We start from the raw sequence: 13400 nt of genomic DNA, 5'->3' as shown, positions 1-13400 counted from the left end.
GCATCTGGCTACCCAGAAGCAACAGAAACTGAAAGGATGAACACTGAGGGCTGTGCCATCCCATAGGTAGCAGTAAATACTTTATTGAACAAAATAACAGGATAAACAGCAATACAGACAAAGATGCCTGCAAAAAACATGAAAATAAAATTGCAATATGTTTGCAACTAAGCCCAAGCAGGTTTTTACAGGCATTATCAACTGAGAGTCAACCTACTCGATATCGATCCTAAAACAAAGGCCTTCACATGTGTTATCTCTGCATTACCAAGTTCCATCATGGGGTATAAATTTCCTATTTATAAGTGGCCCATACGATTACACATTCCAAAACTGTCAAGAACCAGGGGCACAGACTAATTCCGTTTATGTCCCAATTGTCAAGGATCGATCATTAATTTCAAGGAAGAGCATCAGGACAGATTTTGAGCCTACAATAAGCTTTGACAGCCATCCGATATGCAGATACACATATCGTCAAGCGTTAGGTTCAATGAATGATAACAATGATAAAACATATGGTGCAAAACGTGTTGTCCAACAAAATTGATTGACTCCTCATGTTACATACATACAGACAGTTGTTATGGTAACAAACACTTTAATATCACTTACATGATGATTGAACTGTAAAATATCAACTATATAGTGTCCCAATGAGTGCTGCAAAAGACGGATTGCACAATCCTATTTGTTATAGTAGACCAACATAGTCACAGCTCAACAGACTGAACTGCACTAGTATTTTTTATTATAGTTGACTATGAAAGGGTCAGTTAGTGATACAAAAAAAACAAATGTGACAATTATATCAGTATCAAGTAGCCAGTTATACAGAAAAAGTGAGTTAGTGATAAAACAGCATTTTGTATAGAGTTGATATAGTCACAGTATGTAATGAAACAAACTTACATAGTTGTCTATGATCAGGGCCCTCGTTTGATCGTTTTTGGGGGTGAAATTCGGCCCCATTCCCCCCTTAAAATAGTATACTTTTTCCACCTATTTCAGCTAAAATTCCCCCCCCCCTCCAAATTTTTATTTTTTAATTTTTTATTTTATACCTATGTTGCAAGCTGGTATCGTGCTATTAACCTTTGATTAAATGTATATTAATATAAATAACATTAAAATTAAGCAATTTTAAGTGTTGACTGGTTGCTGAAAAGATTTTTAAAAATTCCCCTTTACGCCCGAAACGACGCGAAATTCCCCCGTCTAAGGGCCCTGGCCCCAATCCCCCAAAGTGTAGCAAGGGCCCTGATGACATAGTCACAGTGAGTAATGAAACAAACTTATATAGTTATATGTGATATAGTAACAGTGAGTGATGCAACAGAATAACAAAGTGAACAAACAAACATCTCTAGGACATATTTCCTGCAAGTGATGTAACAGACTGTTGAAACATAAATGATGTAACGGTAACAGATTGAGCCCCACAAAACTTCACATTACGCTATTCCAATGAGTGATCTATCCATATTTCTGGCAGCACTGGTGAGAAGCATTCAATCACATCTCTAGCAAAGCACCGTCAAATCTTTGGTATAAACTATCCCTGCAGACATGTTGACATGTAATCAGTGAAATCATACACACAGAGGTTTTTTTCCTTCTTTGAGACCCGCCGAAAATCAAATCGGCCCTTTCCCCTTGGATTTTTTTTCACCTCAGCAGGTGAATTTTCCCCCAGATTTCATTTTTTTAAACCTTTAAATACATAAGTTATCCTAATCCAGTGTAGAATATTGAAAATATTGCATAATTAAATTATCTGTTGCCTTGGATTTGTTTTAAAAATAGTAACATATGTTCAATTGATTATTTAAAACTTTCCTTATTTTCCCCAAAATCCGGCTTTTCACGTGATTTTTTCTTCTAAAATCCGGCGTTTCGTGCCATTTTTTTAACCTCAAAAAAGGCCAGGCCCTTTCCCCAAAATCAGATAAAAACCCCTGACACATAATTTCACAACCACATTTTTATACTTACCAGAATATTGGTAGCTCTCAAACATATTGATAGATCAAAACAATTTTCAAGATGGAAACAGAAGTGGTGTTTTTGAATTTTGGTTTGTTTGTTTAGACTTTTTAAAGTCATCCACTGCATTTCAGTCATACATTAGCACTCAGGTCATCCACTGCATTTCAGTCATATATTAGCAGTCAGGTCATCCACTGCATTTCAGTCATACATTAGCAGTCAGGTCATCCACTGCATTTCAGTCATACATTAGCAGTCAGGTCATCCACTGCATTTCAGTCATACAGTCAGTTAACCCTTTACCACTTTGATACATATTTTGAAGCGCTTGAAGTCCCTTAGAAAGTTACATTTAACTAAAGATTTTTCTTATTAGATTCAAGTTTTAAAGGCTTCATTTCCAACCCTAAGATACTGATTAGCAGCAAACAGCATAAAACCTAAACAGACTGCAAGCTACTCACAGGCTGTTCTGGTTTTATGCTGTTTGCACATAACAATTTTCACTTTGCTTTTGAGTGGGAAAGGGTCAACCATCTCACAATTCCTGGGTTAGTTGGTTTACCTCAACATGTAAGACTGAGTGACCATTTTTTAATGCTTTGGTGTGAATCCCGTAGGCAGCATTTTAGTGAAAGATATATGTATTTGGGGCATCAGTTTTGGGAAATAACTGCACCATTTGGAAGCTTGTTTTTTTCTTTTCGGGTGATGAGGGCTTTATAATGACCTCAAGTCTACTGTGGGAAAAAGGCTTATTAGAAGAGAAAAGTAACATAACACACTACATATTAGATATTTGAGAGAAATAATAGTGTAACCAGGGTCCAGTTCTTTTTAAAAAGCTCTACATTGTCCTGATAAAAACATGCAATCCTAATACCCCATGGCAAATTAATAATTCAGGGGCCCCTTTTTCACCAGTCCATTTTCAATTTCACAAATGCATTAGCGTTTGGAACCTGGGGATAAATTATTCAATGATCCATTAGATGGAAAAACTGCCAGCAGATTTCTGTTTACTGAATTAAATTGCAACTCTGCGCACTATATACCTCCAAAAGCACCAGAGAAGATATTTTTCCTGATATGTAATATTTTTTTACAATTAACTGTGCATTCAATTAGCAATATTACTGTAAAACAAATAACCATCAAGGATTACATTACAATATTGAAGATCACAGCAAAGTCATTTTTGTTATCACATATAATAGACTACATTAATACTTTAAGCTTTGAGGCAAGGCTGAGCAATGGGTTTGCAATATTATGACCTTAAAAGTAAATTATTGATCGATTATCTGAAAAGGTAACAAACATTAGTCTTTTTTTATTTCTCATTCTGGTATCTAACACTTTTTTGATAATTTTATAATCATTTTTATTACAGTGATTTTTTTTGGTCAAAATTACCGCCAATTTTTGGTTGCTTCCCAATCCCAAAATTCCATGTTTTTTCCCCCAAAATCTGACCAAAATTTCCCCAAAAAAGAATTTCCAAAAAAAAAAACATTTTTTTTTTTTTTAAGAAAGAAGTCTCTTATGACTTAATTATGATTTCTTAACTCTAAATCTCAACTTTATTTTTTAAACATCCTACAAAATATATATCTTTAATTTAGTCCTTTTTGACGATAAATAATTTCCAAATTTGCCACTTTTACTGATTAAAAAAAATCCCAATTAGACCAGACTCCTTTTCCCAAAATGGCTAGAAAAAAACCTGAACATGCACTTAAAAACAATATTAATTCTGTTACTTATAATCATATTTATAATGCTTAGTTTTTCCCAATATCAGGGTTTATCGCGCTATTTTTCCCAATTTCACGGTTTATAGCGCTAATTTTCCCAATTTAAATGGTCACAGGCTGTAACAAATAAAAGAAAAAAAAATCACTGTATTAACATTCAAAAATAATTCTTCTTTTTTGTGTGCAATAATACATATAACGCGTTTAATCAAGTTGACCAAACAATTTAGTCTAAAATGAAGGTGTCTTGTCTTACTCGTTCTTTCAAGAATGGGTTTGGGTTTCCTTTTTTTTTTGGCGCACAAATTAGGCCCCTACTAAAACAAATTAAAATCAAAAGATTGGTACTGAAAGATAAAAAACAACAACAGCTGATCTCCACAACCTACAGTACATACAGTGTTTGTTTAACACTTTTCAGATATTAGTAATGGTAAAAGCTTTTAGCACATCATTTCCATTGATTGTATTAACTGGCCAGCATTCTGTAATAGGGCCATTGTATCACAAACAAACACAGAGTTGAAATGTCAACATAGGCATTGATGTTGTATGGATTATCCAAACATATTGTCACACGAACATGGGCTAATGCTAAGCAGAGATAGAATTTTAATATTCCAAACAATAACAGACCCTGTCTGATAATTGATCCCCCCTCAGGTAGAAAAACTTTTTTCAAATGAAGCCAATAAAATTGATTTTTGTTTCATGTATATTGTATATCATTTAATTGTTACTTAAGCAAGCAAACAATCCCAATTTAATAGAAATCAACCAAAATAACTCTGCTAGATAAGTCTTCCATACAATTTGTCAGTAATGTAAGGTCAAAACTGTTATGTAGGCAAAAATGATATACAAGACAAGTTTCAAACAGCTGATCTGGCAGCTTGAAATATAAGAAAGACAACACAGAAGAGATTGAAACTCAACTGCTGCATGCATAGAACAGCATGCATAGCAATGCATAGAACAGCATGCATAGCACGTGCATTTCACATCACTAGTGTTACAAATCTTTCATAAATATAATTATTGCCAGGTTATCTCACAAGCAATATTGCAAATCAATGTAGAGATAACCAACAAAGTGGATTTTCATAAAAGCAAACATTAGATACCTGCCTTATCGGCATTGGTGATAAGAATGATTTGTTGCCCCATGTAAAGGGAGGAAACATTATAAAAATATGCAAAAATTAATATTATTTTGAAATGGTAATAATTTAAACTACATAAAGAATGTTTGTCTTACAATTACACACAGTTTTAAGTTATGTTTTTAAACTATAGCAGCAATGCATACAAGGGTGTGAATGCATTTTTAAAACTGACTTGGAAAACGTTGCAATCTCCTATCTCCAATCAGCTAACTTCACATTCGCAGCACGAACACTAAGCCTTTTCCTGGCCATCATATAAATTATGGTTATATAATTTCATCAGATGTTTACGAAATAAAATACAGACATATTTTTGAATACTTTGAGTAAAAACTGTGATATGGAGGTATTGAAAATTTGATTTTAACCACAGCATTACACCGACGCAGCCCTTGGCATATGGGTGAGTTGTGTAGTTAAGATTTATCTGAAAACAGGGGAGCTAACAAAAACAGTGATTTGACTATAACAAGATAACAAAAAGTTATATGTTTAGTAAACTTAACATTTCCATGACAATACATGATTGTGTATCCAATAAACCAAGATATTTTGAGGGAGGTAAATCTGCCAAATACATAAACCTACAACAAGAGTTGTCTCCCTTGAGACTTCACTGAAATAAGTCCTTTCTTACACAACATGGTGTTTCTTTTGAGAAATTTCATCTTTCTACACACAAATATCTGAAATTTCAAGTACAGTAATCAGTAAGTCCAGGACGAAAAAGCCCTTGTAAGTTGCAATCAATCACAAGGTGTATGTAGTAAGTCTGGTACAGTTGCACTATTACTCACCCTTCTCACTTATTTTCAGTAAGGGGGATGGAAGTACGTTCTCTATGCATGATGTTTCTTGGCTGGTCCAAATTAAATGGCATAACAAAACAATCATTCTTTCCATTCTTTCTAACCTTAAGAACTCAAATAAACTCTCAAACAGCTAGCCCCTACAAAAACATACTGTAAAATCAGTACTAATTGTGGGACATCAATTTTCGTTGATTTTGTGGGTTGACCAATCCACACATTTAACAGTCAAATGACAGACACAAATTCCTCTCTTTTTCCCGCACCCCTGGAAATGTTGTTCTGCAGTTCACGAATAATTCGTGAACTGTTCATGAACTGTTTGTGAACTGAGTTCATGAATTGTTCATGAATAGTCAGTGAACAAAAAATGAGCCATGTCTGTGAAATGTTCTTGAAATTTGAGTTCATGAACAGTTCATGAACACTAATGGCATGAAGTGTTCATGAAATATTCTTGAAACCTAATGGCATGAAGTGTTCATGAACTATTCTTGAACCCTTATGGCATGAAGTGTTCATGAACTATTCTTGAACCATTATGGCATGAAATGTTCATGAACTATTCATGAACACCAATGGCATGAAGTTTTCTTCAACAGTTCATGAACAACAAAATTCTTGAAAAATTCTTCAGGGTTTTGCTGTTCATTAACAGTTCATGAACATTTTTCTTCTATTTTTCAATGGCTCATTTTCTGTTCACGGACTGTCAGTGAATAGTTCATGAACCATAGTTCTTCAAGAGTTCATGAACTGAGGTGGCATGAAGTGTTCATGAACTATTCATGAACAATAATTTGTCAATTTATGCAAAGGTTACTCAACAAACAGGTCAGGGTAAGAAGAAACAAGTCTTGTATTAGCACTTAACATATTGATAGCAACATATAACAATAATTTAAATATAACACTAATAACTGAGATACAAGTGGTTTGATAATACTCTTTAAATTTCATAATACAACTTTGCACTATATGTTCATGAATAATTCATGTATTGAAAAGATTATGAATAGTCTCATTTTCAGTTCAAGAATCATTTACTAATCAATGGTTGCCCTGAAATGGTTACACTTACAGTGCCAAAGAACTTGAAATGGAACCAATAGCTGATCAGTTCAGCCGGTAATTTATTAAAGACTTACATTTTCAAATATAACATAAACCATGTGACTTCCGTTTCAACTTCCTGTGCACACAATATTCTTCCTTTGTAAAAACAGCAATGCAATGTTTAAGTTCTTGATATCATCTTAAACTGTTCTTGAAATAAGATGTCCTTAAAACGTTCTTAAACTTGTCTTTTAAGTCTTCCAAGAACAATGACAGATCCTTTTAAGAACATATTGGATTCTTAAAAAGTCCATCATATGTTCAAAAACATTGTGTAGACCTGTTTAAGAACATCAGAAGGAAACATGTTGTTCAAAAAAGTTCTTAAAGTGTTCAAGAATAGTTTAAGAATAATTCAAGAACAGGAAAGGTCCTTAAAAAGTTATTGAACTGTTCCTGAAGGCAGTTCTTGAACAGTCCTTGTACAAATGTTCTTAAAATTCTCTAGAACAGGTCATAAACTCTTACTTACAGTGGTGAAAATACTATGCATATTCATACTAACTTCACAGGTTTCACAAATCTACAAGATTAGTATGCTAGACATTTCAATATTACTTTCAAAAATATTTATGAAACATCTAGCACAAAGGAATTCATGAATTATTCATGATGGATCCTCAAAGTCTGTCTCAGAAAAGTCATCAGAAATAATTGTTCATGAAATGTTCATTACTAAGTATTTATGGTTAGATGAAGAACTGTTCATGAACTTTGAAGTGTTCAACAAAAATTCATAAACTGTTCATGAATGTGTCTTAAGAACAGTTCATGTCCAAAAGTTCATGAACCAAGATCAGGAACTTTTTGAGAACGGTTCATGAACAATTCCTGATTGGCTTGAAGTTTTCATGAAATCATGAACAACATTTCGCCAAGGCATGATGATACTCAGATATCCACAAATTTACATGTCAACAATAATGTCATTTAAAAAACAACATGAAATTTGATGCCGATAAATATATATTATTTTACAGTTCTGATTTGTATGAACAGAATGATGGCTGTGATTGACCCTTGTAACAACTTACTGTTGCAGTATGTTCATTATCAATTTCATGACCCTTAAGATTCCTACTACCCTATTTTAATACCAGTCGACAATATGCTCACTTTTGCACGGAACATTCATCTGAAATAGTACTATTTACAAAGTTGCAAAACTGTAACATAGAATGAACACGTATAATTCATAATTGCAAATACCTTGACCTCAAAAAGACAAAAAACAAGAGTTCCGCGGTCGGAGATGACCGCATTGAAGCCGGATTTTTTATTTAAATGACAGGAAAGTACCTTTCGTGTTTTTGTCAATGCAATACTTAAATTACTGAAATATTGTTCAAAGGTCAAAATGAAATGTAAGTACTTTTCAAGGCATGAGCAAACCTTGTGTTATGTTTTGAATGCATGCATATACATGAACAACAATAACATTTAAGGTCACAGTGACCTTGACCTTCAAATGAATGACATTGAAATGAGCAGTGGTGATCTTCTAGTACTGGCCAACCTTTATGTCAAGTTTGAAGACTCTAGGTACAAGCATACCAAAGTTATAACATGGAATAAGAACTTTAACATTTTTACCTACCAAAGTTATAAGAACTTTAACATTTTTACATTCAAGGTCACAGTGACCTTGACCTTAGAATGAATGACCTTGAAATGACCAGTGGTCATCTAAGTGTGCTTGCAAACCTTCATGTCAAGTTTGAAGACTCTATGTCCAAGCATACCAAAGTTATAACAATTTTAACATTTTAACATTTAAGGTCACAGTGACCTTGACCTTCAAATGAATGACATTGAAATGACCAGTGGTCATCTTCTAGTACTGGCCAATCTTTATTTCAAGTTTGAAGACTCTAGGTACAAGCATACCAAAGTTATAACATGAAATAAGAACTTTAACATTTTTACATTCAAGGTCACAGTGACCTTGACCTTCAAATGAATGACCTTGAAATGTCCAGTGGTTACTTACTAGTTCTGGCCAACCTTCATGTCAAGTTTCAAGACTCTAGGTCCAAGCATACCAAAGTTATAACAACTTTAACATTTTTACATTCAAGGTCACAGTGACCTTGACCTTCAAATGAATGACCTTGAAATGTCCAGTGGTAACTTACTAGTTCTGGCCAACCTTCATGTCAAGTTTCAAGACTCTAGGTCCAAGCATACCAAAGTTATAACAACTTTAACATTTTTATATTGAAGGTCACAGTGACCTTCACCTTCAAATGAATGACCTTGAAATGACCAGTGGTCATCTGTTAATCCTGGCCAACCTTCATGTCAAGTTTGAAGACTCTAGGTCCAAGCATACCAAAGTTATACCATGAAATAAGAACTTTAACATTTTTACATTCAAGGTCACAGTGACCTTGACCTTCAAATGAATGACCTTGAAATGACCAGTGGTTACTAACTAGTTATGGCCAACCTTCATGTCAAGTTTCAAGACTCTAGGTCCAAGCATACCAAAGTTATAACAACTTTAACATTTTTTATATTGAAGGTCACAGTGACCTTGACCTTCAAATGAATGACCTTGAAATGACCAGTGGTCATCTGTTAATCCTGGCCAACCTTCATGTCAAGTTTGAAGACTCTAGGTCCAAGCATACCAAAGTTATACCATGAAATAAGAACTTTAACATTTTCGAGCACGCCGCCCGCCCGCCCCCCCGCCCGCCCGACAACATCAATCTATAAGCCGAGATTTTTTCGAAAAAAATCCGGCTAAAAATCAGGCAACAGTATCTGTTTTTCCATCTTGTTTGCTGAATTCTTTATGCACATGTTTTATGGTGTAAGAATTACTAATGATGTGCTGAATGACAAGTACAGTCTTACCTTCATGCCTGGGTAATGATCTCTGTTACGACTCATTGTGGCAAGGATCTGAAAATATAAATCTCTATAAGTTATTTTTTTACATAATTGTTAAAAAACAAACAAACAAGAAACATGACAACTCCACAAACCAGTTTTTAAACATTTAAAATACTAATAATAAGTATTGTACAATCTCAAGCTAGGTCTGCGTATAAGGTACCTACACACAAACTTTCATCCTTAACCCTTTGCATGCTGGGAAATTTGTCGTCTGCTAAAATGTCGTCTGCTGAATTTCAAAAATTAGCATTTTCTTCGATTTTTTTCAAATATTATTATCACAATAGCAAACAGTTTGGATCCTGATGAGACGCCACGTTCTGTGGCGTCTCATCTGGATCTAAACTGTTTGCAAAGGCCTTCAAAATTCGGTTCCCGCACTGAAAGGGTTAACTTTCTTTATCACTCATTGCACCCATTAAAAAGTAAAACAATTAAAACCTCTATTAAAACTAAATATATCATCAACTGAATGCTTAAATTATAATTTATATACTCAACATTTTTGCTGGTTTACATCACACAAAAGCAACTAATTAACATCATCTCAGCCAAAGAAATTATAATGCTGTTGCTAAGTAACCATTTAAAACATGATATTCATTCAAACACTTGTACAGCATAGAATTATTCCATACGTGAATAATTTCGCATGGTAGCGAAAGTAGTTTGACAATTACAATTTTTTGTTTTGTTGCACGTATAAGATGGAGAATACGTTTTAACTTCAATAAACAATTTTCATTTGAAATTTATGAATGTCACAGAATTTAATAGTGTTCATAATTTGAAGTTCATTTTACTCGCAAAAAGAAATTTCTAACAAGAATATTGTTCGAAAATGGCAACAGACTAACAATATATGTATCCTGGAAAAAGCAACCCTTTGGAAAACCCCACTAATCTGCTGGTACAAATAAACATGACCCATTTGTAATCCTTTCAAAATCACACACCGTATCAACCGTTATTATTTAAAGGAAGCTACCATTGGTTGATATAATGGACCAGTAATGTTTGTACCAGGGTGAATAGTGGGTTTTTCTAAATCCGTGCTTTTTCGGGATCAGTCTATTGAAACATGATTCAATTTATATGTTTGTGTATCTGTTTATTATCAGATTCATTTGCATATTCTGCTTTATTATGTTTGTCACTCTATACAGTTTACTGTTATGGCATGTTAATCACTTAGTGAAACAGTGTGCAAATTTCACTTTTGAAACCACTAGCCTGTTCGGGCTACCAGATGGAATCTTTCACTAGCCCGAACCAAAGTTTACTAGCCCGAACTGCTCAGTCTGGACCCAGCAAATGATGGACATTAAGTATTACAATTTTGTGTTAATTGTCACATGTATTCATTTTTAGTCTGGTGTCATGTGTAACAGCTACAGTACAGCCAACGCGGAACAAACATTATCCTCAGTCACGCCAATGCCAAAATGTAAGTACACGGCGGCCGCATCGTGTGTTCTTGCAGCATATTGCCAAGGCACGCGGCATCGATCTGCGCAACGATGCTGAGTCTGCATTAACCTCATGTACTTTCGCGGCATCTGCCGCATACGTACGCGGCAGATCGAGTGCAGAGATATACACCTATATGTACATTTGTGTAGCGTCGAAACCTAGATTTACGCTACTTTCATAGTTTTTATTTTCACATTTAAATAAGCAGATATGATTTTTATATGATGCTTAATAGACTATTTACATAATATATATACATATATAATATCACTAAAAAATCTTCGACACGTCATGCGCCTTAACAAATTATCGCTGAATTAATTACGCACAACTGTAAATGTTTCATTTAATTCTCATATCAGCATTATTCAATTTGTAATCCAAAACACTATTCCGAATTTAAATGCTAACGCGACATTAACAATTAAATTATAGCGTCAAATAAACAGTGCTTTATCCTTTGTTTCAATAAAAACGCACGAAAATTATGCAGACATGTAGAACATCGCATGAAAAGTGTGGGTGTATTTTGTGTTGAATAAAAACATGAACATCACGTCAGGCGATTTACACGTGTTCAGTGGAAAAAACCCGCCCGATTAGACGTTATTTCATCACATCTTTAAAAAGAAACAAATGCCTTAATGTATTTGACACGCAAAATGGCAAATGTTTTTATTTCTTGAAATTCATGACAACTTTTATCGTAAATATTTACCAGAATTTGCTTTAAAACTGGAATATACGGGAAAATATCGGGTAACGAGTAGCAACAGGAAAAATAGTAAGCATTCAGTTATAGATACATTAAATTAATTATGATTTTAAATATTATATTAATTGTTCTTTTAAAATGTATTGACTAACTAATCATTTTAAAAAGATTTTTATTTTATGATGCGCATTGACTCGGCGTCATATTGTGGCTTGCCTCGTCGGACAGATGCGAAGCATCGCGGCAAATTGCTGCGTGCCACCGCGGTTTCAACTGCCGACTCGGCATCGACTTGTTGCGCCTTGACACCGCGGATCGCGAAAATTGTTTGTTCTGCGTTGGTTGTACTGTAATTTCTGTTTTGATTGTTTCACAGTGTTAAAATGACAGAAATAAGGTCCACTACGCAATTGTCTAAAATTTGTTATACCGGTAGTACCCTTCATTGTCTGCAAAATCTTTATATATTTCCTAGCGCTCCCGTTAATGGACATCCAGGCGTACCAGACGTAAATTATGCCCCAAACCGGCAGTTGTACGTCCATTTCACAAATGGTGGAAGTCACTTGGATGTCCAATAATCCGCATCTGTTTTTTAATACCGGGACATACAAATCACAACAGTTAATCTGGTCATTCATTCTGTAACCGCACTTAATCGCCATTAAAGCGACATGAGGTAATAGATCAGCCACTGATAAGAGATATTAAAGTATCGAATAATAAAGTCATATTACACAGCAATGTATGCTGACACAGATGCAACATGAGAAATTCTCTGGTAACTTTTCAGTCGCCAAACTGAGCTGTTTAGAGTCCAATCGGTAATCAGAATGTGTATAAGGGAAAGGTTAAGTGGCGATCATTATTTTTGATTGAGTCTTGAAGTTGGCATTTATCGCAGATTGATTTACAAGGAATCACAGTTTAAAAATTTACGTAATATCCATTGGTAATTAAACAGTACATGAAAGACGGTGTTGGATATCATCTGACATCACACCTTTTTCACTGTAAACAATTACGTAAACAACAATTGTTCCTTATGAGAAGTTAAATGCAAATGGTGAGCAATTAATTACTAATGGCAAGTAGTTTGTGAAAACAATACACGTTACAAATTGTATGCTGTAGCAATTAAATTTCAGTACAAGTATATTTCATCATGTCCATTTATAGAACTGAATTACACAATTTTTCAAAAGCAACTTGATAATATTTTTAAGTACGCATCTGCACCATTCACTATACATGATGCCATGTAAAACCCGTGATTTAATAAGAGCGCGTAATTGTTGCTGACAGAGTAAAGTTCCACGCATGAAAAGCGTGCAGTTGAATATTGACCATCTACGCTAGCGTTACCGATCGCCAGTGCTCCAGCTTGGCCTAAATCGAAGGGCGCCGCGCCCTGCCCTCTCGAACCTCCGCCCTGCCCCCCCGAACCTCCGCCCTGCCCCCCCCCCCCCCC

The 13400-nt window shown here is 34.6% G+C and overlaps 1 protein-coding gene across 1 annotated transcript in view; it reads right to left on the bottom strand.

Moving 5' to 3' along the window:
• Positions 1 to 13400, bottom strand: part of LOC127862998 (polypyrimidine tract-binding protein 3-like) — a 115707-nt gene that overhangs the window by 90685 nt on the left and 11622 nt on the right. Inside the window, exon 2 of the mRNA XM_052402330.1 lies at positions 9700 to 9747. Within this exon, the coding sequence (XP_052258290.1) occupies positions 9700 to 9735 (36 nt within the window). The 5' untranslated portion in view covers positions 9736 to 9747. The remainder of the gene's footprint in view (positions 1 to 9699; positions 9748 to 13400) is intronic.

This window comes from Dreissena polymorpha, chromosome 16 (genome assembly GCF_020536995.1).
Source record: "Dreissena polymorpha isolate Duluth1 chromosome 16, UMN_Dpol_1.0, whole genome shotgun sequence".
In the NCBI taxonomy this organism is placed as follows: Eukaryota; Metazoa; Mollusca; class Bivalvia; order Myida; family Dreissenidae; genus Dreissena; species Dreissena polymorpha.
The sequence above is the reverse complement of the archived record's forward strand: the minus strand, read 5'-3'. Positions and strand labels throughout refer to the sequence as shown.